The following is a 24,150-nucleotide window of genomic DNA, read 5'->3' as shown; positions in this document are numbered from 1 at the left end:
CAAACAGATTTTGATATCTACCAACGCTATAATGTTCCGAATTTTGCCATATTGAACATATTGTAACCAAAATGTCCTATCTCAACATTGTCCACCTTACAAAAACTTATAGTTGATCTCTTATACTTCGATCTTGATAAATTGCAATTTATTGCTTCTTCTAGATAATGCCCAACTCTTATCGAAAAGTAGCATTTTGTCTGTAAAATTTCATACAAAGAGAAAATTCTATCCTATGCCTTGGAACATGTATAAGTGAGGCCAATATATTGTTGACCTTTAGATTGAGGAAAATAACCATTCCTCCATGTAGGGTGATCATGACTCCTTGGAAAATCTGATGAAAATTGGGTATAAGAAGGGAGTAACCCTCAGTGAGACTGAGAAGGTTGCTTGCCATGTCTTCAGAGTAAAGATTGAATGTAACCTCAGAAACACAACTAAAGAGATAGAGCAATGGGAAAACATTTCATTCACAGCTATCTTGAAACTTACAGTGCAACATGGACCCTAAAAAGGAAAATTTGTCGGAGGCAGGAAATGCCCGAAGTCATTTACAAGAAAGCAAGCAAAAGAATGCTTGGCTTTTTAATGAATTAAACGGAAGAAAAAGATCTAATACGATCGCCATTGCCCGTATAATTCTGTACCTCATCCTTGCTGCCCGCCCTAAGCCAGGTCCCACCAACTCCGAAGAACAAAATGAAGGAGGGACATTAAGAATATCAAGGATAACACCAAAAACCTGCAAATTGCAGGACTAAGCATGAAGCTATAATGAATAGAATTCTACTGAAAAATAAGGCCAACTAATCTTCTTTCCATTTGTTAACATATCGAAGGAAAGCATCAGCAGGATTATCCCTAGGAGGTGCCCGCACACGTGTTGATCTCCGAAGCACTGCCTCCTCCAGCGCAATCTTGTCCGCTGAATGCTTTAATCTTTTCTGTAGCCCCGAGCTGGTAAATCAAATACATGCAGACTCGTTAAGGTGATTAGGCCTAGGCCATCCTAAAAAGAGTCCATATGTGTGAGAAACCTTTCTGTATGCTATGTATAGATTAAGTTTCCTATAGCCGACTCAAAAATTATCTCCAGTTTACCATATTGAAAAGGAAACCCTTCTGATTGTCTTTCCAACATGGAACTACAGTAAAGTAAAATGGCAATTGCATGGTTTCTGTGTCCATTTTGAAACATGCCAACCATGTAAGTTAATGCTGACACAGAAGGCACACATGCATATATGGTGATACCTCAAGAACTGTGAAATTGTAGTAGCCAGTCAAATTTTGATAACAAGAGTATCAGAGTACTTCGAAAATGAAGACGAGTCATGCCCATCAGTTGTTACATCTACACAAACCAAGCATAACAGAAACAGTGCAAATTTCCTGAAAGCTATCCAAGGGATGTGCCACCTTAAGGGTTCCAAGAGTCATTCATTCCTTGAAAAAGAAAATAGTTCAACAAGTACCAGATTTTGCCATAAAATTTGTCTAGCTGTGTTTGAAGAGCCCTTTCCCTCTCACCCTTGCGATTCAGTGAACCCATCAACGCATCAAGCTGCTCAAGAAATTAACTGGGATCACAACCATGTCCATTTATAATCATTATAAGAAGCACAATGACTCAAATACCTCTTCCTTGGTACCATAGTAGCCCCACATTTTGTGGTCCAAGCTCTCGATAAATATCCTCCCATCGCGCCGAAACCACCAGTATCTATTATGATGCCTATCCTTCCCCAAAGGATTTGTGCGTATAAATCTTTTCTCCATTTCAGTCTCATAATGTTGTTTCTGCAGGTGTCAAAAGGATCCTTTTATTGACTCTTGTTATGACCACAGTATGCGACTGATGAACAGATATAAAGTGAGTAGTAGGATAGATCAAACCCTTTGTTCTTTGCTGCTCATTTCAATTTCTTCCCTTTCAACAGTTTCCGTATGTTTTAGTGCAATCTTCTGTGCTTCCTTCTTAGATATATGTTGCACATCCTCAAGCATGTGTTCATCTTTCCCCTTGTGCTTCTTGGTTCTCTTTCTGAACGCACCATCAGTTTGGCTGCTTCCTCTGATGGAAAGAATACAGTTAAGACCACATCTAATTTGGAAAAAATAAGATCTAAGCTTCTAGTGTCCTTAGTCAAACCTTTTCTTTGAGACATGGTCTGTTTTCTCGGATTCTGCTACACCATTCTGCTTATTGTGAGTATTATTCACCAGCACACCCACGTTGTTTCCTGAGCTGTTCAAGCCATTGCCATTTGGGAATCCATTTAACTCAGACTCAGCTTTCAACCGTTCCTGTTCTTCTCTCCTTCTCTTGGCTTCTTCCAATGCTTCTCCCCTTCTTGTTGATCCAATTTTCTGCCACTGTCCAATATACTCATCAAGCTGCTCTCTGATCAGATCAGTCTCAAGGGCACAATTCAGCAATTCCCCAAAGATTTCCAACTTAGCATGCGTATCTAAAAGGCCATAGTGTCCTCTCTTAATCGTAGCCATATAAGGGCGAAATTTGGGACTGTTATTCATGTCCAAGAAATCACACAAGTACTCTCTCCAAGTGATTAATGTTATCTGCAGTGGAAATGACATCCACATCAATAAAATGATATCATGGAAGCAACAGAAATAATCCAATACAACCAAATGAATTTTTGTGACAAACAGGACTGACCTTAGACTTGCGCTTTCTTTTTACTATAGTTGAAGCATATTCACCATTGTCTTTTATAAGCAACCGAAGAAGAGCTGAATGACACTCGACAATAAGAGTCAAATTGCTCTCTCTATGACAGACAGCATTTTCAAAATCTTCAAGAGAAAATGGTGACAAATGCAACAGCCTGCTAAAAGATGAACAGAAGTCCCAAATCATCAGAAGTTCCCCAACACAGTCCATTGGAACTTTAAAGTCTCTTGATGGAGAAGCTCTCTCAGTAAATATTGGATCATCTGGACAAGGCTGTACTAAGAGGTCTTCAATGGGATACTTGATGGCTTCTAATCTTTTTAGGCCATCTTCTGCAAACTCAGATAAAACATTGAGGGGAATATGTTATTAAATGATCAGGAAAAAGTGAATTGTCAGTACTTAAATCTACCTTTCTCACTTCTCTCCTCCATCTGTGAAGCTCCAACTTTCTCCCTCTCTGTTCTCTTTTTTCCTTTGTTCTTTCCAGATTCATCTTCCCCATCCTGAATAGAAGTGTTGTGAATATATGGATAACATTAATGAATCCAGACAAAGAAAGACCAGACCAGACTAGATAACTACCATTTCTTCTTCCCCATTTTTTCTATTCTTCTTGTAACTGATGAGAGTGCCATTCTGAAAGTAAAACTTGCTCTTTAACTCGTCTGGAAGATGGGTCGAGATCCCATGCTTTTCTGCAAGTCTACCATGGAGCACCCAAGGTGCATTACGGTATGTAGATTCTCGAATAAACGACTTCACCATTTCTCTACTAAATGGGAGCTTTCTCTTAATTAGATCCTCATCATATACCAAATCATATCCAACTACTTCCTTATCTTTGTCCAACCAAGCAATCTTGTATTGTTTTTTGCCACTAGAATCATGCAATGTCTTTATTATTCTGCATAGAAACACACCAGCTTCTTTTCGTCCATATAATTCCAGTCCAGCAAACAAACACTCTTGCAACTTTAGCGCAATCTTGTCTGCAAGATCTCTCAGTGGAAGCATGCCTGCCAATGTAAATGTAATTATGCAAGTTGGAGATATACTGCCTGATCAAAAGGTTGTAATAAGTAAAAGACAGATAAAAATAAAAATATACAGTAACCTCATCAAGAGCACCTATATAAATCATTTCCTTCTGTTTATTACTAGAGATGCACAAGGCAACTCTTTTCAATTGTCTATATCCAAGTGAACATGCCAAGAAGGTACAATACAGCTGACCCACCATGCGACAACCTTATGTCTACAGGGAAGTCATGCGGAAATTTTGATGAATCAAACATTAACATTTCAATGCCCACCACCCTAATTCCACTAATCTCAATTTTCTCAGCATATGACGGGTAGCGATTCAGTCATACTGCAGCTTCTTTATCTAGTTAATATCAGTAATTAGAAAACAATGACCATGAAGTGCTGCAGATTGCCCGACGCAAACATTTGTCCCATCATATGAAGGGCTAAAAAGTATGTATAGCCCTATGTCATCTTGAATTTGCTTCAAATGAGACCTGAAATTTGTGTTAGATAAAAAGCAGAACAAGCCTACACAAATGTCAACTTTGCAATGTCATCTGACTAATAATGTTATACTTTGATCCAGGGATGGGCACAAAACACGGTATGTTCTTTTGGTTGAGCCCTGCCTTGTTCTCTTGTTTGCTATTGCATTCTCACTTAATTTTTAAACATTGACTAACCTATCTGTGTGGTCCGTTCCAGTGACAGCATTCCCACTTTTATTATCACCTCCGGTACGGGCAGGGGCAATTACCATGTTATTAACCGATCGAAATTTTAATACAGCCTTTTCTGAGTAGTTTCATTGTTTAGTCATTGTGTAAGTTCCTTCATGATAAATGATAATTTTGGATTTTTTCAAGCACATAAAGCTGCGTCATAGCGACAACCAATAAGAATGTAATATTTAATTGGATCACTAACCATTTTTATCAAAGTTTAAGCTATTAAACAAATGCACGGTTTCATATGCATAGGTTGGAATATCACTTACAACCACCTATTCCGATAGCACGTAAAGCTTTATTACGGGACCACCACCCAACCATTTCTATAAGCTTAAGTTATTAGACAAAGGTATTGAATCATTGTAATGAAAGTAACTAACTATAGCAATTTCATAGCACCAAACATCCTTTAGGGGGAATATCACAACAATATGATAATATCTTGCATATTCTAGTGAATACAGAGATCTCCTTCATTGCTTGAACTTTTCTTACTAGAAAGAAATTTACTAAAGCTTTACCTGGAATGAGAGGATTAAACATTATGTATGACCTATAAAGGCATAGTTAATAGGGTTTTACATTTGAGTTAAGACTTTAACTTTTTGCTAATTGGGCCATGATAACAACCTAATTCCCTACAATTTATTGATGATATTGATTTATTCTCCAAAGAGTAGAACAATGTAGCATTGAATGTTATATTTTCAATATCAATGGCAGGTGTTATATGTATACATACACACATACGTACATACACACATACACATACATAAAAATAAATTTGTATATATGCTCCTGAATAAATTTATAATGGAACTCCAGCACATGTTACATGAAAAAGGTCCCAAACAAAATGAGCTTGCAAAAATGATACCCAAGAAAATTTTCCTACTATAATAAAAAGACACTAGTGCATTAGCAATCAATCTCATTGAGAATCAATCTTATATTGGAGGAATGTACTTGACTAACTGTGAACAGTAAACCTTCAAGATAGCAATTCATTCTCATAGTGCAGGGGAATAGGAATGGATTGAAAAGCAGGGCTTCTCCCACATCAATGGCATGCTTCTGTTTGTCAATCCTTTTCCTTTAAAACTCAAGCCATCAAGCATGAAGCTCCCCACTAATAAAAACTAAAAATTGGAATTCGAGTTTAGATAACCACACCAACTTTTATTACAAGTGGAGTTATGTTTAGCTTCTATTACCTAACATGCAAAGAACAAAATATGCAAGAGAATAAGGGAAGTGGCGACAAATTGACAAAAGTAAAAACTAGATTTCTCAATGCCTACCTGACCTGATGCTGCACATTCTATTTTTTACTCCTACTTTCATGCTTTTCTGTTTTCCTCATCTCAATGTGCCTCCATGTGACAATCTCTATCTCCCCCTCTTCCCAACCCCGCTCTCCCTCTGCCCACCCCCCCCAAAAACACAAAAACCCACACCCAAAAAAACAAAAAAAAAACAGAGACAAGGTTCTGTTCTTTCACACGAAAGGGTAGATAAACATTGACATCTATCATAAGCTAAGAGTAAGGAGCACATTTTTTTTTTTTTTATCGATTCTAGAATGAAGAAAACGAAGCCAACTTTTAGAATAATTTGCAGCACAAGCCCATTCAAAATTCCAAATCCAGATCCACAAAAAAATCACCCATAGCTTGTACACCCTTTCCCTCCGGCCCAAAACACCCATCCATCCAATATAATAAATGTCCACCAAGAAAGAAGGAGCAAGAGGAGTCTGTCCAATTAGAAGATTAAAAGCTGTTCTAACGTTTCACTTTTATATGTTGTCAAGATAGCATCTTAGAGTTAAAAACCAAAAAGCAATACATCTATATAACAGCAATCTACCAATAAGTTACAACTCCAAAATTTTGTCCATGGAGCACATACACAGCTAAACTCTACCATCATCTTTGTTACCCAGACAACCTTGTATTTTATCATGTCTCCAACATAAATAGTAGGATGCCAGTCCAAACTGGAAGACAGTTAGCCTAAAAACCAGATGCTGATCTAACACTTACTGAACTGAATGATGCTCAGCATAGGCGCCATTAGCTCTTGCGGGAACTGTTGAACCTTCTCAATTGCACGTTTCTCGGACACCAGAGCCTCTTCGTAGGTCAAGTTAGATTTTCCGCTGATTTTACAGGTCCATAGTCTTTGTCGATACAAATTGATGCGGTTCAAATACTCTCTTACTCAGGTTAAGGAAAGAAGAAAAGACATTTTCATAACCTGGTTGATGGAATTTATAAACGATTTTGCCTACCTGCATGAAAAGCGAAGAACAGGCACACAAACAGGGTCCTTTCATTGGCCATGTCAGAAACTAAAATCTCAGACAAAAAATATTAAGAAAACTAAGGACTCGTAACAATTTCCCAAGAAGGATACTGGTAATCACGAAATATCTCCTTTGTAAAACGGATTTGGAATACAAGTTCCTTAGGATCCAAATCATTTGGCACTTCTACAAGGGAAAAAGGCTTTCTCTTGTAGAGGGGCATGCTTGAACTCCAGTCCACCAGTATAATGACAAACAACAGAAACGGCAATGATTAAGAAAGCAAATGGAATCCTGCAACAAATAAAACATAAGAAGATTCAGTGAAGACAAGTTAAACCAACAAGCAGGTAATAATTACAATAGTTAGCAAAAGCTATCGTATGAAAATGCACAACAATCAACCCAATGATTTCACTTGGTTTGCAAGTATGAGCACATCCGAACATGAGAAGAACAAGAGGGTACTTCCACAAGATGGCGAAATGATGAAGTTATTCAGTGAAAGAAAACTCACAGAGTTCTATATGGCCCAAAAGAAAAATATGCTCGACCACCATTAAGAACTGAAAAAAAAAAATTTATCTAATGCAATAAGCGATAACAATCTGGTAACCACGTTATTTGGGTAGCCTATATCAGAAGACGCGCGTTACCAAAGTTGTCTACATATTTCACAATTGACATAAACCCCGGAAAAAAGACACAGGCGAGAACGTGGATTTGGTTTCAAGGAACGCCACTTAGAGAGCATTTTTACAATGTCCGGTTCGATGATGGCCCGACAAAAGTAATGGCGAAAGATATGAAGTTGTTCGCCGCCCAATGGACGCAATCGAGAAAAGACCCAGCAAGGACAAGAAGGCGATGGTATGACAACAGAAACCCTAGAAGGTCCCTTTTTGGGAGGAATCCGGAAGCGCAAGACCGGACCCAATGACGCCGCAATTAATGGGGACACGTAACCGACGAGCGGCATAAAATTAGAGGATCGCGAGGATCAGAACAGCCGAGAACCCATGGAACCAGAGAGAGAGAGAGAGATGGAAAGAAGAGGAGAGAGACAAGAGGGGCGCAGGTAGGAGAGAGAGAGAGAGAGAGTAAAAAGGAGCGAAGGCGGACCAAGAAGATGGAGTTCCCGCCAGAATGGGGAGTGAAAAGGCTAAGAGGAGCAAGTGGAAAGGGAAGAGAGGAGGATGAGATGAGAGAGGATACCTTGAAGGGGAGCTCAATGTGCAGGGGTTTGGTCAAATCTGAGGAGAGAAGCGGAAGCAAAAGGGAGGAGGAGGAGGGGGGGAGAAGTAGCTAGAGGGAAGAGCGGTGGGTTATGTTTCGAAAGGAGAGAGAAAGAAGGCCTTCTCTCTCTTCGCTCGCTCTTTTCCTTGCGCTGCGTTGCGTCCGCGTTCCCCCTCCCCCTCCCCTGCTTGTTGGGAGGCACATTATATATATTATAGTCTCTGATCAATCTCTCCAGCCATCCGCTTGGGCTTCCAAATGCTTCATTTGGGCTCCTCTGCTTGGGCCCCCGCCCCCCCCCAAAGAGCACCACCACCACCACCAGCCCTTTTTAGTTTTCAGTAGTTTTTAGTTCTGGCTGAATTTAGTAACAAAGTCGATATATGGGTAAAGCTCAAATCTTGTCGACCAAATCAACTCTTAATAATATCCTTTCAGACCAAAGTACATATTGTATCCGTTAAAAAAAGGCCTTAAGACCCTCCTCGATTGAAATAGCAATGCCATCATGCTTCACGTGAGATTGACCAAGATATTCATTTTGGGAGAAAGCAAAGATTGCCTGATAATAATGAGGCATATCAAATGGTCTAAGATATGTCGATAAGAGTTAAATGATTGCAAATTTCTGCCTTCTAGAGATTAAAGAAACGCGAAAGATATGTGAAGCTCATCCATCCATGGCATCTTCAGCAGCAGTTTTTTTGTGGGGGAAGAGGAGAGAGAGAGAGAGAGAGAGAGAGAGAGGTATAAATGAAGAAGCGAAAACCTTAACAAAATTGGGCCGTGTCGTGTCAGTAGAAAGATGCAACCATTTGCATGATTATGGCAATGCAAGACTGAGCCAATCCCGGCCGGATGCCGCCGAGGATGCAAAACCATTGTTGGTTTTTGTTTGGTTCGAATGAAGAGCGGGAAAGAAAGAAACAGAGTGGGAGGTGGGTTTTTGTATTGCAATTCCATTTCGCACCTTACTTGCCAAGAAACGTGAAACAGGCTAAGCACCTCAGCTTTGACTTCTTCTCCTCTGTTCCTTCCCCCCCTTCCCACCCAGTCTGACCCACTTCCACCTAACCCCCCTTTTCCTTCCCGATCTTCATATCATCATCTCGGATCATCAATTGGGTTTTGAAATTGTATAAATGGCCGGAGAGCAGCATCCAATCGAAGACCGTCAAACCTTTTGACCCTTCTTTCATCTCATCCGCCCACCACCCACTTTCTCACTCTCATCCCATCATCTGCCTGCCAAGATGTCTATTCTATTAATATAACAAGGAGGACATTAACCCACCTCAGTCAGTCAGCTAGATTGAATTCTCTTTAATGCAACAGAAAAAAGAAATAAAAGACGAAGAAGAAGAAGAAGAAGGAAGAATGGAGGGTTCTACTGGTTGCCCCATTGGAGCGATTGATTCGATTTGAAATTGCTGACTTTGATCCATCGAGAAGGAGAGGCAGAGGCTTTGAGGGTGGGAGGACTCGTTCTTCTCTGTGACTTTTTGAAGCTTTCTTTTCTTGCTTTCACACGTATGATGACCAACTAAACGCACGCAGGCAGGCCAAGAAACAGAGAGAGAGAGAGAGAGAGAGAGAGAGCATACCCGGAGGAAAGAAGCATCCCACGAGAGAGGAGAGAGAGCATACCCGGAGGAAAGAAGCATCCCACCACCGATTGACAAAGGCGATGGGGAGCAAGGCGCTGGATGGGGCTAGGGAGGCCGCACGCGCCGCCGTGGAGGCGATGGGGCTGGGTTACGACTTGACTGTCGATCTCAGGCTCAGGTACTGCAAGAAGTCCAGGCTGGTTAGCATCACCGACGACCCCGTCCTCCACCACACCATCTCCATCCCCGGGGTCGGCATCTCCATCCCCAACGTCCCCACCTCCGTCCACTGCGACAAGGGCGAGCGCATGCGCTTCAGCACCGACGTCCTCTCTTTCCAGCAGGTAATTATTCTCTGCGCTCGTGTGCGCGCTGCTTAACTAACCTTTACAAAGCCATCGTCGTCGTGATCGTCCGAGAAACACCTTCATCTTTTCTGCAGATGTCGGAGCAGTTCAACCAAGCGCTGTCGCTGTCCGGGAAGATACCGACCGGCCATTTCAACGCAGCCTTCGACTTCAGGCAGGGATGGCAGATAGACGCGGCCAACACCAAGACGCTGGCCTTCGATGGGGTGTTCATCACCCTCTACAACATCCAGTTGCGCAAGTCTCAGCTCCTCCTCTCTGATTACGTCAAACAGGCCGTTCCCTCTACCTGGGATCCTGCTGCTCTCGCCCGGTACCTATTCCTTTATTAGCCTCACCTCACATGCTTCTTGGATTTTTGTAGAGCCGGATGTCTCTATGCAGGAGCTTAAATTTGTTCCTTTGGATCTATGACTCGCTTAGCTTGTCAAGTATCTCCAGTTAGTTGAGTCTTTCCCTCGTCTTCCATTCCCATTAGCGCATGTGCATTTTGTTATTAGGAGGTATCTGGACAATATGCAAGAAATATCGCTTTGGTTGGTACAGCAAAGAATCAGGATAATAAAGGGTAAAACTTCCCGCACATTTTGATACACTTTGCAGACATTTTTGTAACTTCCTGAATAGCACACTCCCCATACTCAAAACTCAAATTCGTACCCCTTCTATCTCTCCATGGGCACCTAATGGTGCGATGAAGTGTGGTACTCTAAAAAGTCTTGACTAGAAGAAACGGGTTGATTTCTCCAGTACCAATTTAACAAACTGAGACCTAGCGACTCTTGCATAGTTACCACAAAAACCAAAATTGATAATGAGATTTGCTTCATCAGCTGCATCTTTACTGACCATCAAGTGCATTTGTTAAGTCTTTCCGTTGTTAGATCCAACTGCAAGTGGCTTTTGACGCAATAACCCTGGAGGTAAACTTAGGCAATGCTCCCATCCTCCAATTCCCTTTGCTGAATAACCTCTGAACGAGAACCCCAGAAGAGGTGGATAATCCCATCTCACATCAAAATGTTTGGCCAAAAAAGCTAATTTGCTATTTCTACATCCGCACAAGAGCTCTTCTTTAACAACTTTTACTTAGTCCAAAAGCAAAGGGCATAATAAAGGAAATATTGTTGTGATATATACACGTCAGCCAAAACATCTTTTGTTGCGATTGGTAAGAAAAATAAGTGATTTTGGTTTGTCAGATCAAATCAAAATTAATTCATCTCCTCACTTTCTTTGTGTTTTCTTGATTCTGTATTGCCCAAACTAATAGTAGATTTTTTAATTAACTTTGAATTGAATTTTTTCATTTGGTTTGTTATTCCAAAAGCTCCTCTTTCCAGGCCAGGGAGTTGCTCAATAATTTAGCTTACAGCTTAATCTGCCATCTAGTCTAGCTGTTCCAATAACTCAGCTTTCAGACCATCTTCTCTGCTAGAAGGAAGAGAGTTGGGAATATCAATCCATTTGGACGTTTGAGCTTCAGACACTTAAGGAAGTACTTCCCATGTATTCCCTATGCTAAATCCAGAAACACTCGATTGGACAAAGTTATATAGTGATATTCTGTGCGACTTATTGTAGAGGCAATTATATTTTAGATGCGAAAAATATTTCACAGTAGGATCGTGGGAATTCTACCTTTGAAATCGCTGGTTTGGTTCATTAGTAAATAAGACAATGCAAACTCAAATGATAATTGATAAAGGCGAGTTCACTCATTTGCAATGTGCTTTCTGTGCTCTTTCCACAATTTCCCTGAGCTTAGGAGAATTGCTCAGGAGACAAGCTTGTCATTCTGGGTAAGTAACATGACACTCATTCTTGCGATGTTGCAAAACTGAAAGGTCATTGGTTACTTACTTTTCCTGATATCATCAATAGTATGATGCATATAGTTGAAACTATTGGAGATGATACATAATTTTTAGGGTGTTGTTTCTCATTGATGGTTAACTTTCAGGTTTATTCGAAAGTATGGTACCCATGTTATTGTTGGTGTAAAAATGGGTGGGAACGATGTGATTTATGCCAAGCAGCAACATGCATCCCCTCTTCAACCTGCAGATGTGCAGAAAAAATTGAAGGAAATGGCAGACAAACTTTTTATTGATGGGGCTGTGCAGAACAGGGAAAAGGTCTGACAATTATTGAAATATGTTTTTTCATTGATATGCATGATTCTACTCGACCTGAAACTACCAATTACATCTCTCTCTCTCTCTCTCACACACTCTCACACACACACACACAACACACACAGAGGTACCTTGCACATAGTGGTCTACATTGGTGAGATGATGATTTTCCACTGGGACTTGATTATTGAAAAAAGGACACCAAAATAAAATCCACTGTATTAATTTCCATCTGCTGGTTCTAGAAAATGCTGATTTAATGTCATTGGAATGATCAAGTGATAGTTGAAGCGCCTCATTTGATAAATCATGCATTTTCTGGACCCGTTGCTCTCGAGTACTACAGCATGACCTATGACCTACCTCCCAGTCCAGTCCTGCTCCCTCTTTCTAACTCACCGAATAAATCTCTTTTTGAACATCTTTCTACCCAATGCCGAAGCTGTCAATTACACGCGTAAATTTTCATATGCGTGGAGCCAGCTTATGGGTATTCCATTGCTTGAAATATAACAGTGCAGAAAAGACCGGGAGAAGTATAGTTTAAGATATCATATCTAAAGCAGAACAATTGATCGGCCAGAAGGATGTTCAATCTTTTTCGATAGATGAGAAGGATATCAAGTCTTCTTGGTTTTTTGGCTTATTAATGAGAGGTTTCAGCTTCTTGAAAATTTATCATCTTGAACCTAGAATCCAGATGCGCTCAAGGTATAAGTTTTATGGGCATGCCTAACAGTTCATGCTGTTTGTGCATCCTTTAATATGTATTTCTGTTAAGTTGGGAATTTCAGGGTGATGCACTCGCATTCCTTTTACATGTCAAGCAGTAAATGCTGTTTGAAGAACTGTATTATGTTCCTTTTTAATCTTTTCATGGTCTTGCCATTGAGAGTTCATAAATCTGTCTGTGTCTGCAGGCTTTGATTGCTAATTCATATTGTCTTCTTGAAACTCTGAATGTTGAAAAATGTATGTCCTCTCAGACGATACTAACTTCTGTTCATATATCTTAATTTCTTGTCTAGGATCGCGGGCGAAACCTCATGGACGCATTTCCATCCAGTTCTTACTCTAGAATGGAGGTACAGATCAATGTTTATGACTTGAAGCATGTTGCATTCCTTTAGTGGAGATCTCTAAGTCAGTTTTACGATGTTAAACCTATCATAAATCATGTTATACCTGTTTCTGCATAGTTGCTTCGATAGCTTCGTATCCATCCTCGTATCTGGCCAATATGTATGTTTCCTCTGAAGTTTGTGGGCTGGTACTTCTGATGCGTCAAATGGGATATTTATTTGAACAATCAAATTCTCTGTCATGTTCAGGTGCAGGACATCGTATTTGATTGCAAGCGTAAAGGTGGAAACACCAGGAAAAATCTATCTCACAGTGAGTGGAGTCAAACTGTTATATACGAACCTGATGTCGTCTCAATGACATTGATACCAATTGCATCAATGCTAAGTGGGATTCATGGAAGCGGATTCTTGAGCCATGCCATTAACCTCTATCTGCGTTGTAAGGACTGATCTGCCTCTGTGTTTCTTTAGAGCTTGCATTTTATTGAAACAATGGTGCATTCAGAAACAGCATGATGGGTTGGGTTGCCTATTTGAACATTTCCAAGCTAACCACATACCAGAGGAGATTGTCTCGTTATTACATTTTCAAATTCTCCCTAGCTTGCCGCATTCCTTAGTTCTCTTCCAGGTGCAATTTATAGTCGCTAACAGTAAGCTAAGGCCCACCGCCCTTACCATAACGATTGTAGATGGATATTTGTCATCTTCTCCTTGACCCAGAATCTTCTTAGTGCTTTCTTGAGAGGCATATGTTTTAGTTAACCACTTCTCTTAAATTCTTTTGCCTTTTGAGAGAGGTTGAAGTCATACTATTAAGCTCTACCTTTTGGTACTTTAAGTCTCATTCTATATAATTCTCCGGTGAAAAACACACTCTTGCCGAGCACCACCTCAAACATGGCTGAGCGAAGCATAGCATGTGGACAATCTCACTGACCAGGAATTGCTTGGAATTCGAGTAATAAAAACTGATGTCAATGGTGTGTACTAGTGATTAATATATTCCATAGGTTCTACTCCTGAGTGGCTTTTAGGATGGACTTAATGAAAAGTGGCTTAAAACTTCTAAATTTAGATTATGGGTGGTGAAATTGCATTGCACAGTGAAACATGGAGTAACTGTAGTGCAAGATTAATGAAGGACTCGACCTGAAGTAAATAGTAGTGGGATTTACGGATAATGAATTATGAAAAGCTAGCAATTCTGTATATTTTATGCATGTTAAAGTAGATCGAGATGCTATCCCAGAGGATATTGTTTGGATGCATGAATTTGGAGAAGTGCGCTGTAGTAAGGCTGGCTATGCATTACCATGGGAGTTCTGCTATAAAATGCTTGGCTTGAGTCATAACTATTTTACCATGTCCAGAGAACAACTTGGGCCATGTGATTCTTGCAGTGCGACAATCTAAGTCTAGTAAATAATGACCAAGAAAGAATCTTTGAAAGGCCTTGTCCACTGATCTACCTGGTATCAATGCTATTAAGATGTGGAAAGGCTACTCTCTACCTAATAGTCTGCAAATAAATTCTCTCGTCTTAGAGAGATGTTGAATTTTGATAAAAAAAAGGGCTGCCTGTCTAGTGACAATATCTATGCAGCTTTGAGTGTTTTGGCTTGCTTCTTTTGCCTATTTGCTTTTTTTTTTTTTTTTTTTATCTAATGCCTATTTGCTTTAAGGCTTGCTTTTCTCTTGTCACTGTCAAAGTGTCTTGGTTATGCTTTTTTGGATTGTTACTCTCAGTTTTCTGTACCCACTTTTGTACAAATGTCTTTGCTGGTTTTGTTCCAATTTATCGATGAAAATGATGATGGACTTCCGTTTCAGAGATTCATAAAAAAAAAAGTACAAGCACTATTGCATCATAACTTTCGTCAGCATCTCTTTTAGAATGACTCGAGTCTCTGGAACATAACTCTCTGCTCTGTAAGCAATTATCATGCGTTTTTCCTTTTATGCCAAAAAAGCAAAAAACTGTGTAGAAGTTTCTAAACTCTTGATGCTTTGTACTACGAAAATTTTCTGTGAGAGGAGTAGAAAAATCATCCTCTTTTGTGCTTCTAAGTGCAGATAAACCACCCATTGACGAGCTACATCAGTTTTTAGAGTTTCAACTTCCAAAACAGTGGGCACCTGTATTTGGGGAGCTTGCCCTTGGTCCTGATAAGAAGCAACGTAGCAGTGCATCTCTTCAGTTGAGCTTTATGGGTCCAAAGCTCTATGTTAACACAACTCCGGTAATGCCCTGTAGTGAGAATAGTTTCATCCTTCTGTGTTGGTATTGTGTTCAACTTAATGGCTAGCTATTTTTTAAACTACCGCTGGATTTTTCATGTTTCGGGATCAATATTTCCTAAGAAATCTGTTATCATAGATTCATCCTCAAGAAGTAAGCTTTTACATGTCTTTGCGCCAGAAGCTTTGAGGTAAATATAATTATGATACACAAATGCAATCAATTATTTGGAAAAACAGTGTCAATCGGCTCATTAGAAGCTTGTACCTCCACCTTTTTGTTCCCATTTGGAAGTTTGGCCGAGTGCATCTTCTCACATAAATCATAGAAGTGTTGCCTCGAAACAAGCTCTTGTCAACAAGTAATGTCATATCAGCGACATCTTAGCACAATGACATGTCCCACTGATATGGCATGGAATGGTAGGACCAGGGGATGAAAATGCCAGTTTCAGGCTTTCTTATGAGCTCATGTAGCACAATAAACGAAGCAGCAGTGGGCAATCTTCTTAATTTTGTTAGCTTATCAGTTTCCTTACTCAAAATTCATCCACGGCAAGAAATGAATAAGAGATGAACAGTAATTTTCTTAATAAGAATGGTGGGAAATAACATCTTAATCTTATTCTTCATTGGGGCGGCTCGGATGCAGATTGACTTTGATATCCTCCTTAGAATAGACAGACTACTCATCGAAGAATCAGCCTAGATGATTGAACTGCAATTACACTTTCTGCGGCTGCTTTCAGATCTTCTATTACATGCACTAGTTCCTTCCTGTTTCCAGCTGAGCATCAAATGTCAATGCTGCATGAGTAATGCCATCATATATGATGTGCGTGCAGGTTGATGTGGGCAAGAAGCCAGTTACTGGCCTTCGGTTGTATCTGGAGGGAAAAAGAGGCAACTGCTTGGCGATCCACTTGCAGCACCTTTCATCAGTGCCCCAGACCTTCCAACTAGTAGATGAGTCAAATGGTCACTTCTCCAATCCTTCATCAGACCATAGGTACTATGAGAAAGTTCAATGGAAGAGCTTCTCACATGTTTGCACAGCTCCCGTTCAGTCCGAGGAAGATCTCTCCATTGTCACAGGGGCCCATTTTGAAGTGAGGGACTCTGGCTTGAAGAAAGTTCTGTTCCTGAGGCTTTATTTCTCAAAAGTTATCGGTGCCGTAGTAGTGAGAAGACCTGAATGGGCTGATTCCCCTGCCTCACACCAAAAATCCGGCATTATCTCGACCTTGATTAGCACTCGTTTTTCAACTGGTCAGAAACAACCTCCCCCCAAACCATCTGAAGTGAACATTAACTCTGCGGTCTATCCTGGAGGTCCTCCTGTGCCATCCCAAACTCCTAAACTGTTGAGGTTCATTGATACTACGGAGATGACCAGAGGGCCACAGGACTCTCCCGGGTACTGGGTTGTATCAGGAGCAAGGCTTCAAGTGGATAAAGGGAAGATTTCACTTCGAGTCAAGTATTCTCTTTTGACTGTGATATTACCTGATGAAGAGGCGGATATGGATTTGTAGGTTCCTGTATGATTTTTCCTGTTATATACAGAATGTTTGACCAAGCCGTGAGGTTGTACTTTAGCTTATGTGGTCGATTATGAAGATGTGAGCAATTCATTTAGGAGATTGATGTGCGTTGTATATAGATGATTTACACTATATATGCTGAAGTTTTATTACATAAAAATGGATCAATATAGGTCAGATTCATTTTGATCCGCTGAGTCTTGCTTAGCCTTTGTGAATCTCTTGCAAGAGACTTGTGTGTGCGAGTTTCTTTTCGAATCTATGCGGTTCTAACACATTACACCTGCAATTTCACAGCAAAATAACTCATTTTTCCTTCTTTTGCCTGCTGTCGGAGAAGTTCCTCATAATTAAGACAAAATCTTCGGTTTGTGCATTGAGAAACTGTTAATATCTCTGCCTTTTACGATGGATAACGGTGCAGATTCAGATTTCCAGACTGGAACGATATTCAAGGATTCTACAGAACAGTTCTGTGATGTAGTCTCCATGCATAGTTTTTCCCACGGATCATCAGGAGCACACTCTTCAAAAGAAATGACCATTACAGGATTCTGTCCAGGAACTCAAACCAAGTCCTTACTTTGCTGTGCTAGCTCAAAGCCATTCGATCTATTGAACATGTTAAGGCAAATGTGATAAAAGGTTCGCGGTCCATTGAATATATTAACTACTCTACAGCAAATTCTGTAGATACTGCTGAATATATCTAAAAGAGTTGTATGATAGGAAATGGTAGAAACCAGAAAGTCAAGGTAGAGGATGTAAATCCAACTCAAGACACCATCTAGAAGTCACACATGATATATTAAGGAGTTGGGATCCATAATCTACAACTAGAGGGCCATCAGGTGAAGGCCATCATCTTCTATCAAAAGTCTGACACTTCCTTCCTCACAAAGAAGCAACCAGACAGACCGCCATTCGGAAGAAGTGCCAAGTTCACAGGACTTTCAGCGCCTTCCTGGACCGACAAGATACCGGTGTTGAAGTTAATGTCCGTTTCGACAAATCCGGGGCACACGCAGTTCACAATGATGTTTGGGTACTTCTTGGCGAGGATCCTAGTGTAAGCATTCATGGCTGCTTTCGAGATTATGTAAGCAGCAAAGACTGCAGGCCAGCCATTGGCTTCCAAAGAACCGCTCCTGAAGTCTTCGAGGAAAGCCTTCACAACCCCGTCCACTTTCTCCTCCGTGAGGTTCTCAGCATCGCTCAGAACTCCCCTGGCCCATTCATTAGACACTCTCTAAAAGGAAAATCACCAAGAATTAATAAAATCATCAGCACAGATTTCCCTAAGGGAACTTCAGCCCGGGACATAAACAGCACCACAAAATGCAAGTGGGACTTGAAGCTAGATGGCCATTCATTGAATAAGAATAAGAAAAACAAATTAGTCGTTCGTGGGGAATGGTATATGACATCTCAGCCAATGTATATCTAGAGCAACTCCATCCTAGAAGCAAGCCAATTGCACGAGATGGAACTCTTTATCTTTAACGTGTAGAGCACATTAGGTAAACAACTTCACTGAAGATAGCTCTTGAAAGGAAGTTCATGTGATGCAATTGAAACAAGGTAAACAGGGCAGAAGCTTCCCGGCGAGAACGAGATTCACCTAATGCAATGGCCCACAATGCAGATACCAGTATAAAAATTCAAGAGGGTCGGCTGCTTACTCGATTTCTAGGAAACCATACAGTAAACAGGGCCAGTGGAACTATTTTTGTGCCTCTCTCAATTTTGTTCATTAAAATAGCAAGCTCGTGAATGGTGGTGGAGCTCAACTCAGAGTTACACTTTTGCCGAGTTTCATCAACTCTGTCCTGTATTACTGTTCAATGTAATTTTAAATTTTTCAAGAGCCGACTCGAATCCAAGCTCACCTGAAGCTTCCCCATGCCGGAGGAAACATTCACTATCCTCGGTGAATCGGATAGTTGGAGAAGGTCAATATGAGCCTCGACCATTCGTTTGGCCCCGAAATAGTTTGTTTCCAGACATAATTCAGCTGTTTCATAAGGTTGGGTCAATACTTCTTTCCAATTGATTTGGGCACCTTCCTGCATCAACAACAGGAAAGCTCTTCTTACTTCCTGCCTGTCCCGGCAAAATGCTTCACAATTTACCAAGCTATGAGAAAGGGCAAAAAATACGAACTTGAGCTAGTTTTAAGGCTGGCGGAGATCTTAATAAGTTTGATTAATTTTGTGCTGCCAAGACAATCAAAATTCCTAGCACTAATTCAAAACAGTTCATAGCTACCTTTCCGAAACCAGAAGCCTTTACGGTTTCGCCATCTGCAACAGCTCCGCCAATCCCGGCATTGTTCACCTGCAGCAGGGCTCATCATATCGGATCACTGCCAAAAATCTCACGAAATTGATGACTAAGAGACTCCGACTTCACACCAGAATGTCGAGCTTCCCGAACTGGGTCTTGATGAAATTCGCAAGGGACGAAACACTGGCAGGATCAGTGATTTCAAGCTGGTGAAAAACAACGTGATCAGACAGACCACTTGAAGAGTCCTGGAGCTTCCGAACCGCTTCAAGTCCCCTTTTTTCATCTCTAGATGTTAATATCGCCACAATCCCATTCGAAGCCAACTGCCTACATATCTCCAACCCGATCCCCTTGTTTGCACCTGTAACCACTGCACACCTGAAAACACCCCGAGGAAAAATATCAAAAATGAAAATTTTGTGACATGAAAGTATGCACTGAACCATGAAAAAGATACCTCTTGGTAGACTCTGCCATCAGTTGCTTTAAGACAAGTTGAAAACCTATGACCCTTTTTCACTGCTTAAGAGATTGAAGAACCTCCAGATCGTTCGACACCCACGAATGTAAACCACTTTGTTTCCGGTGCTGGCGGTGTCGCGACCTAAAAATAAATTTTTAGGTTAATGGATTATTAGGTTAATTAGATGAATTAACTAACCTAATACGGACTCTCCCAAGCCCTACCAATTCGCAACTTAGGTTTGATTTTTAATTTAGGAGTCACCACTAATCTTTTTTGGTAGGTAGATTAGATACCTAAATAAAGTACGGGAGAATACTTTATTTTCTACTGACAAGAGGTTTAGGGTTCGGGGACTTGATTATGTTAATTTTTAATTAATACCCTTTCGGTACCAAATTTCATGAAAATACCTTTTCCTGATTGATGATTAGTGATTTTGATCTCCCTTTTTTTTTTTTTTTTTTTTTTTTTTTGGATTTTCCCTTTTTTTTCTTATTTTTTCAAATTTTTAATCGAAACAGATGAATTTGAACAAAATTAAACAAAAATGCCCATAATATACCTTTAAATCCGATTTTCCGATAAATATTCTCGTTCTCGAAGATCCGGGCCGGAGCGAGATTTTATCCGCTACATCCTCGAAGATTCGAGCTAGTATGCAAATAAATATGTAGAAATACAACGTCCCTTCTCGCCAAAGGGCAGAATACGAATTTCTATATTTAAATACCATCCCATCCCATAAGATCATGGGCGTGGCGTGTGATTTAATTTTCCGACGGAACTAGGCACCGGGGAGCATACATTATAGGCAGTTTTGTTTAAAGATGTGCAAATATTTATTGAATTTTTAAAATCCTTAAGGGATTCTGAAAATTTTCAAGGAGATAAGCTTCTATCCACAAAGGATTTCATATCTTTTAAAATAGGAAAGATTATCTCTTGAGATTTGAGAGGAATTTTCAGATAATTTCCTATATTTTTAAAGATATGTTTGAAATTTTCAATCGGGATGCGTTCTTATCCAAAATATTCAGATTTTCAAAAAAATTCAGATCCAACCATTCGAAGATTATCCATAAGATACACCAAATATTTTTTCCCTAAAGAATCCGAAAATATGCATCAAGATATACACAAATCTTAAAGAAATTCTTGCTCAAAATATGTGCAATTCCGAAAATCATGAGATAATATCGGATATTTCCTTTAAAACATTATCTTGCCTTATCCGTCAAATCTCGATCTAATTTTTTTGGATGAACAGAATTATCTCAGAGTTCTAGACACCAAATCGAGGCAAGCAACCGAATATCCACGAGTCACCTCGTCCATTGAATAATAAAAAAATGAGCAAGTGATTTTTAGCACGTCCCCGGATTTAGAAAAAGTCGCCAGAAAGACAAAAAAAAAACCAAGCACCAAAATCCACACATGCACAAGGTTCGGAAGGTAGTGAATTTAAATTCACTTTCATTAAGCGCCTAGAGAACAAAATTTTTTAGATCCGAACGGCATCAAATTCGGCTTCTGATTCAGCACTAAAGATCAGCAGGAAAATCAATAAAAATCAACATGAACAGCAACAAATTTCGGCAATTAACAGCATGCAAAAAATCCTAAACAGTAGGAATTTCCTCCCTAAGACAGCAGCAAAAATGTCCTAAACAGCAGGAATTTCAACGTGAAAACAACAGTGATTTCAGCAAGAAAATAGCATCGAAACAACATGAGAATAAAGCGAATAGCAATATTGAACATAGGCAAAAACAACAGCAATTTCATATCATTAATGGCAGTAAAAATCAGACATCAAACCCCGACGAATTTTAGCATTAGACAACATGAAACAGCGACGGTTTTTAGTGTGAAACAACAGCAAAAACAAGATCAAAACATGCTTGAATCAAGGTTGAAAGTATCAAGGATTACCTTAGTTCGCGAGACAAAACTCGGACCAATTCAATGCGAAAACACCTATGGACAGCAGCTTCAAACGCGCCTCGTTCTCCTCTTCTCGCACCTGCCCTTTCTCGATCGTGTGTGCCTTTTCCTTGGTCTCCCTCAATCTCACATGAATCTCAATTTTTTGAATGAAAAATCCCCCCTAACCCTAGACATAAAGATGTATTTATAGAGAAAACTAGGGCTTTGAGTTGTAGGGTTTAAATCGTTAGATCAAAAGCTCCAATTAGATATCGATCGTTAGATTGAAAATTATGATCTTGTGGAATCCTATTGGACTTAGACTCCTACAATTTTCGGCCAAATGAATGAGGAGGACGAAATGGGCTACTTTTCAATGTTTTATGGGCTCGTTTTGTGATTCCGGACTCACTTGGACCTTAACTAATAAAATGGGCAATTAATTAAAGCCTTTTTGCAATTTTAAGAGTTTAAACGGGTTGTTTTGAGTCCAAAATTATAGTAAAAAAAAATTCTACACCCTCTCTAGTGTTTTTCGAGTCGATTTTAACTCGATCGTCCGTTGGAATCATGCTCAATTGACTCATCTCTGGCCCTAGCTTGACCGACGGAAATTAAATATGCAATGCACGAAAATTTATTTTTTGTGAGAATTATGAATAACTCTCATTTTTATGAATGATTTTCTAAAAATCAAAATTTAGGTGTCAACAGGCGGTTTTGAATGAGTTACGCAAGTGCGGAAAATACTCGAAATGACGTGGCTCTTTTGGTCGAGACGAGGAGAAAGAAATCAAGATTTCCCTCTCACGAAGTGAATGTGATGTCCTAATGGAAAGGACGAGGAAGATCTTTTTGCCACTCGTGCGGCTGAGATTTGAGCCAAATGTTTTCTGCGATAAAGGATTTTTGTTTTTTGTTTTTTTTTATATCTCTAACTCTTTTCTCTCTACTTTATGCTTTGCTCTTCTTTTTTGGAGATCGTTGGAGTCGAAACCTCGCACCTATGAAATTAGCGTCTCTACCCCCAATTCCTTTATGCATCAATGATACTAGCGCTCCTATCCCTCAATCCCTTTATCAATAGGATCGCATGCCTATTGGCCAACAAGAATTTTGATAGCAAGTTTATTAACATAATAAATTAATGTTCAAATGAATTATCTGAGATTTATTTTTTTTTTACAAAGAATGGTTTTGTCGATAAAATATCTCAATTATCGACAACAATATATGTCTAAGCATTTTCTTCATTGTCAATAATATTTTCTTTTCTTCATATTTTAAAGCGTTATAAGTAATTATTTTCATAAAAGTATTTTTTAACACCTTTATTTTTCACAAAACAAATGCACCCTAGCATATAGTCAGATTGACTCGCCTCCCTAAATCTCCCTGAGCTCTTTTTTCAATCAAGTCGGCAGGCAACCACAATATGGCCACATTCTTCCTTAATATTTAACGGAAGGCCCAATTTGAAATGGGAAAGAGTATTAAATTTAAGGATTTGATTAGATAAAAAAAATATTCTAGAACTAAATTGAAAAAAATTTAAGGACCGTCGATGCTTATATCCCAATTTTTTGTTCATTTATTTGGGCGATCGTTGTTAATCAGATTTAAATATATTCTAGGACTATCATTAGCTGGGGAAGGTACTATGTTTGAATTAAATTTATGAGTGTGTTTGAAGTATTGGCCAGCATAGAAATTAATATTAAGGACGGCGAGTCTAGACAAAACCTTAGGTTAGAGAGTGGAATAGTCAAATTCAATAGATTTAATTGAGAGTATCCAGTTGTTTTTGTTTTTTGGGTCGAAGAGAGAGTATATTCGTTCATGTGCTAGTCACGTGACAATTACCATTACGGCAAGCCATATGTATCATGTATGTACGAGAATTATATAAGATTTTATGCCCGAATAACTTTGTGGCTGGCGGTTTCTATGTCCATCTCCCAGGTTCGGGCTTGGAATTAGGTTCGGTTGTGGACTTTGAGTAGATAAGAACGGTCACTCCTTTCTCTCTCCTTTTCTGCAACCCATTCTCTCTCTCTGTCTCTCCCTCTCTGTAGTTACAATGAAAAACAGAGTCAAGGCAGGACGGTGCAACGCGTGGCAGAGGCGAGGCAGAGCCGAGAGCGAGAGACGACGAGAGCCCAAACTAGGTTAGCAATTTGGGGTTTTCGGGTTTCACTTACGTTTCTTGCCCAGAAAAGTTGAAATTTTTCCCACGCTACCTCCCGACACTCGGACACGCGTGTCTGTTTCGTTAACTGCGTGTCGGGGCGCGGCCCGGTGTCAAGCGAAAAACGCCTTCACAAGCGAGTCCCTGCGACATGGATTTCTGGGTGTATTGTTTGCTGTAAACCTGGTTGAAGCATAGAAGATTTTTGGGCATATCACATGTTAATCGTGATCAGGAGGTTTTAGCTTAGCTAATAGCTACTGGCAAGATCAGTACTACCCAATTTACCA

The 24,150-nt window shown here is 39.9% G+C and overlaps 3 protein-coding genes across 8 annotated transcripts; 1 reads left to right on the top strand and 2 right to left on the bottom strand.

Moving 5' to 3' along the window:
* Positions 1-447: 447 nt before the first annotated feature.
* Positions 448-8,119, bottom strand: LOC115755923 (DDT domain-containing protein DDB_G0282237). 5 transcript variants are annotated; one of them, XM_030695526.2, is made up of 11 exons: positions 7,988-8,119; positions 6,883-7,066; positions 6,510-6,682; positions 3,287-3,720; positions 3,114-3,207; positions 2,687-3,033; positions 2,156-2,586; positions 1,900-2,077; positions 1,642-1,803; positions 1,479-1,567; positions 448-960 (listed from the first exon to the last, which is right to left on the bottom strand). In XM_030695526.2, the coding sequence occupies exons 2-11, from the start codon at positions 6,993-6,995 to the stop codon at positions 810-812; spliced, it is 2,172 nt and encodes a 723-aa protein (XP_030551386.1). In that variant the 5' UTR covers positions 6,996-7,066; positions 7,988-8,119; the 3' UTR covers positions 448-809. The 5 variants fall into 5 exon arrangements, with proteins under 5 accessions (XP_030551386.1, XP_048128721.1, XP_030551388.1 ...); XM_048272764.1 differs by lacking the exon at positions 7,988-8,119 and adding an exon at positions 7,480-7,497; XM_030695528.2 differs by lacking the exon at positions 7,988-8,119 and having other exon boundaries at positions 2,687-3,030; positions 6,883-7,465.
* Positions 8,120-9,145: 1,026 nt separating this feature from the next.
* LOC115755924 (MACPF domain-containing protein At4g24290-like) lies at positions 9,146-17,092 on the top strand. Of its 2 annotated transcripts, none has more exons than XM_030695530.2 (8): positions 9,146-9,582; positions 9,642-9,959; positions 10,058-10,296; positions 11,947-12,121; positions 13,150-13,206; positions 13,453-13,645; positions 15,283-15,449; positions 16,293-17,092. In XM_030695530.2, exons 2-8 carry the CDS (start codon positions 9,696-9,698, stop codon positions 16,980-16,982), a joined length of 1,785 nt encoding a protein of 594 aa, XP_030551390.2. In that variant the 5' UTR covers positions 9,146-9,582; positions 9,642-9,695; the 3' UTR covers positions 16,983-17,092. The 2 variants fall into 2 exon arrangements, with proteins under 2 accessions (XP_030551390.2, XP_030551389.2); XM_030695529.2 differs by having other exon boundaries at positions 9,146-9,586.
* A 556-nt stretch (positions 17,093-17,648) lies between these two features.
* LOC125312770 ((+)-neomenthol dehydrogenase-like) lies at positions 17,649-23,459 on the bottom strand. The gene is made up of 6 exons (XM_048272151.1): positions 23,277-23,459; positions 19,738-19,858; positions 19,406-19,658; positions 19,260-19,328; positions 18,881-19,057; positions 17,649-18,240 (listed from the first exon to the last, which is right to left on the bottom strand). The coding sequence occupies exons 2-6, from the start codon at positions 19,755-19,757 to the stop codon at positions 17,863-17,865; spliced, it is 897 nt and encodes a 298-aa protein (XP_048128108.1). The 5' UTR covers positions 19,758-19,858; positions 23,277-23,459; the 3' UTR covers positions 17,649-17,862.
* Between the last annotated feature and the right edge of the window lie 691 nt (positions 23,460-24,150).

The sequence above is a fragment of the Rhodamnia argentea genome, chromosome 11 (genome assembly GCF_020921035.1).
Source record: "Rhodamnia argentea isolate NSW1041297 chromosome 11, ASM2092103v1, whole genome shotgun sequence".
NCBI classification, from domain to species: domain Eukaryota; kingdom Viridiplantae; phylum Streptophyta; class Magnoliopsida; order Myrtales; family Myrtaceae; genus Rhodamnia; species Rhodamnia argentea.
The sequence above is the reverse complement of the archived record's forward strand: the minus strand, read 5'-3'. Positions and strand labels throughout refer to the sequence as shown.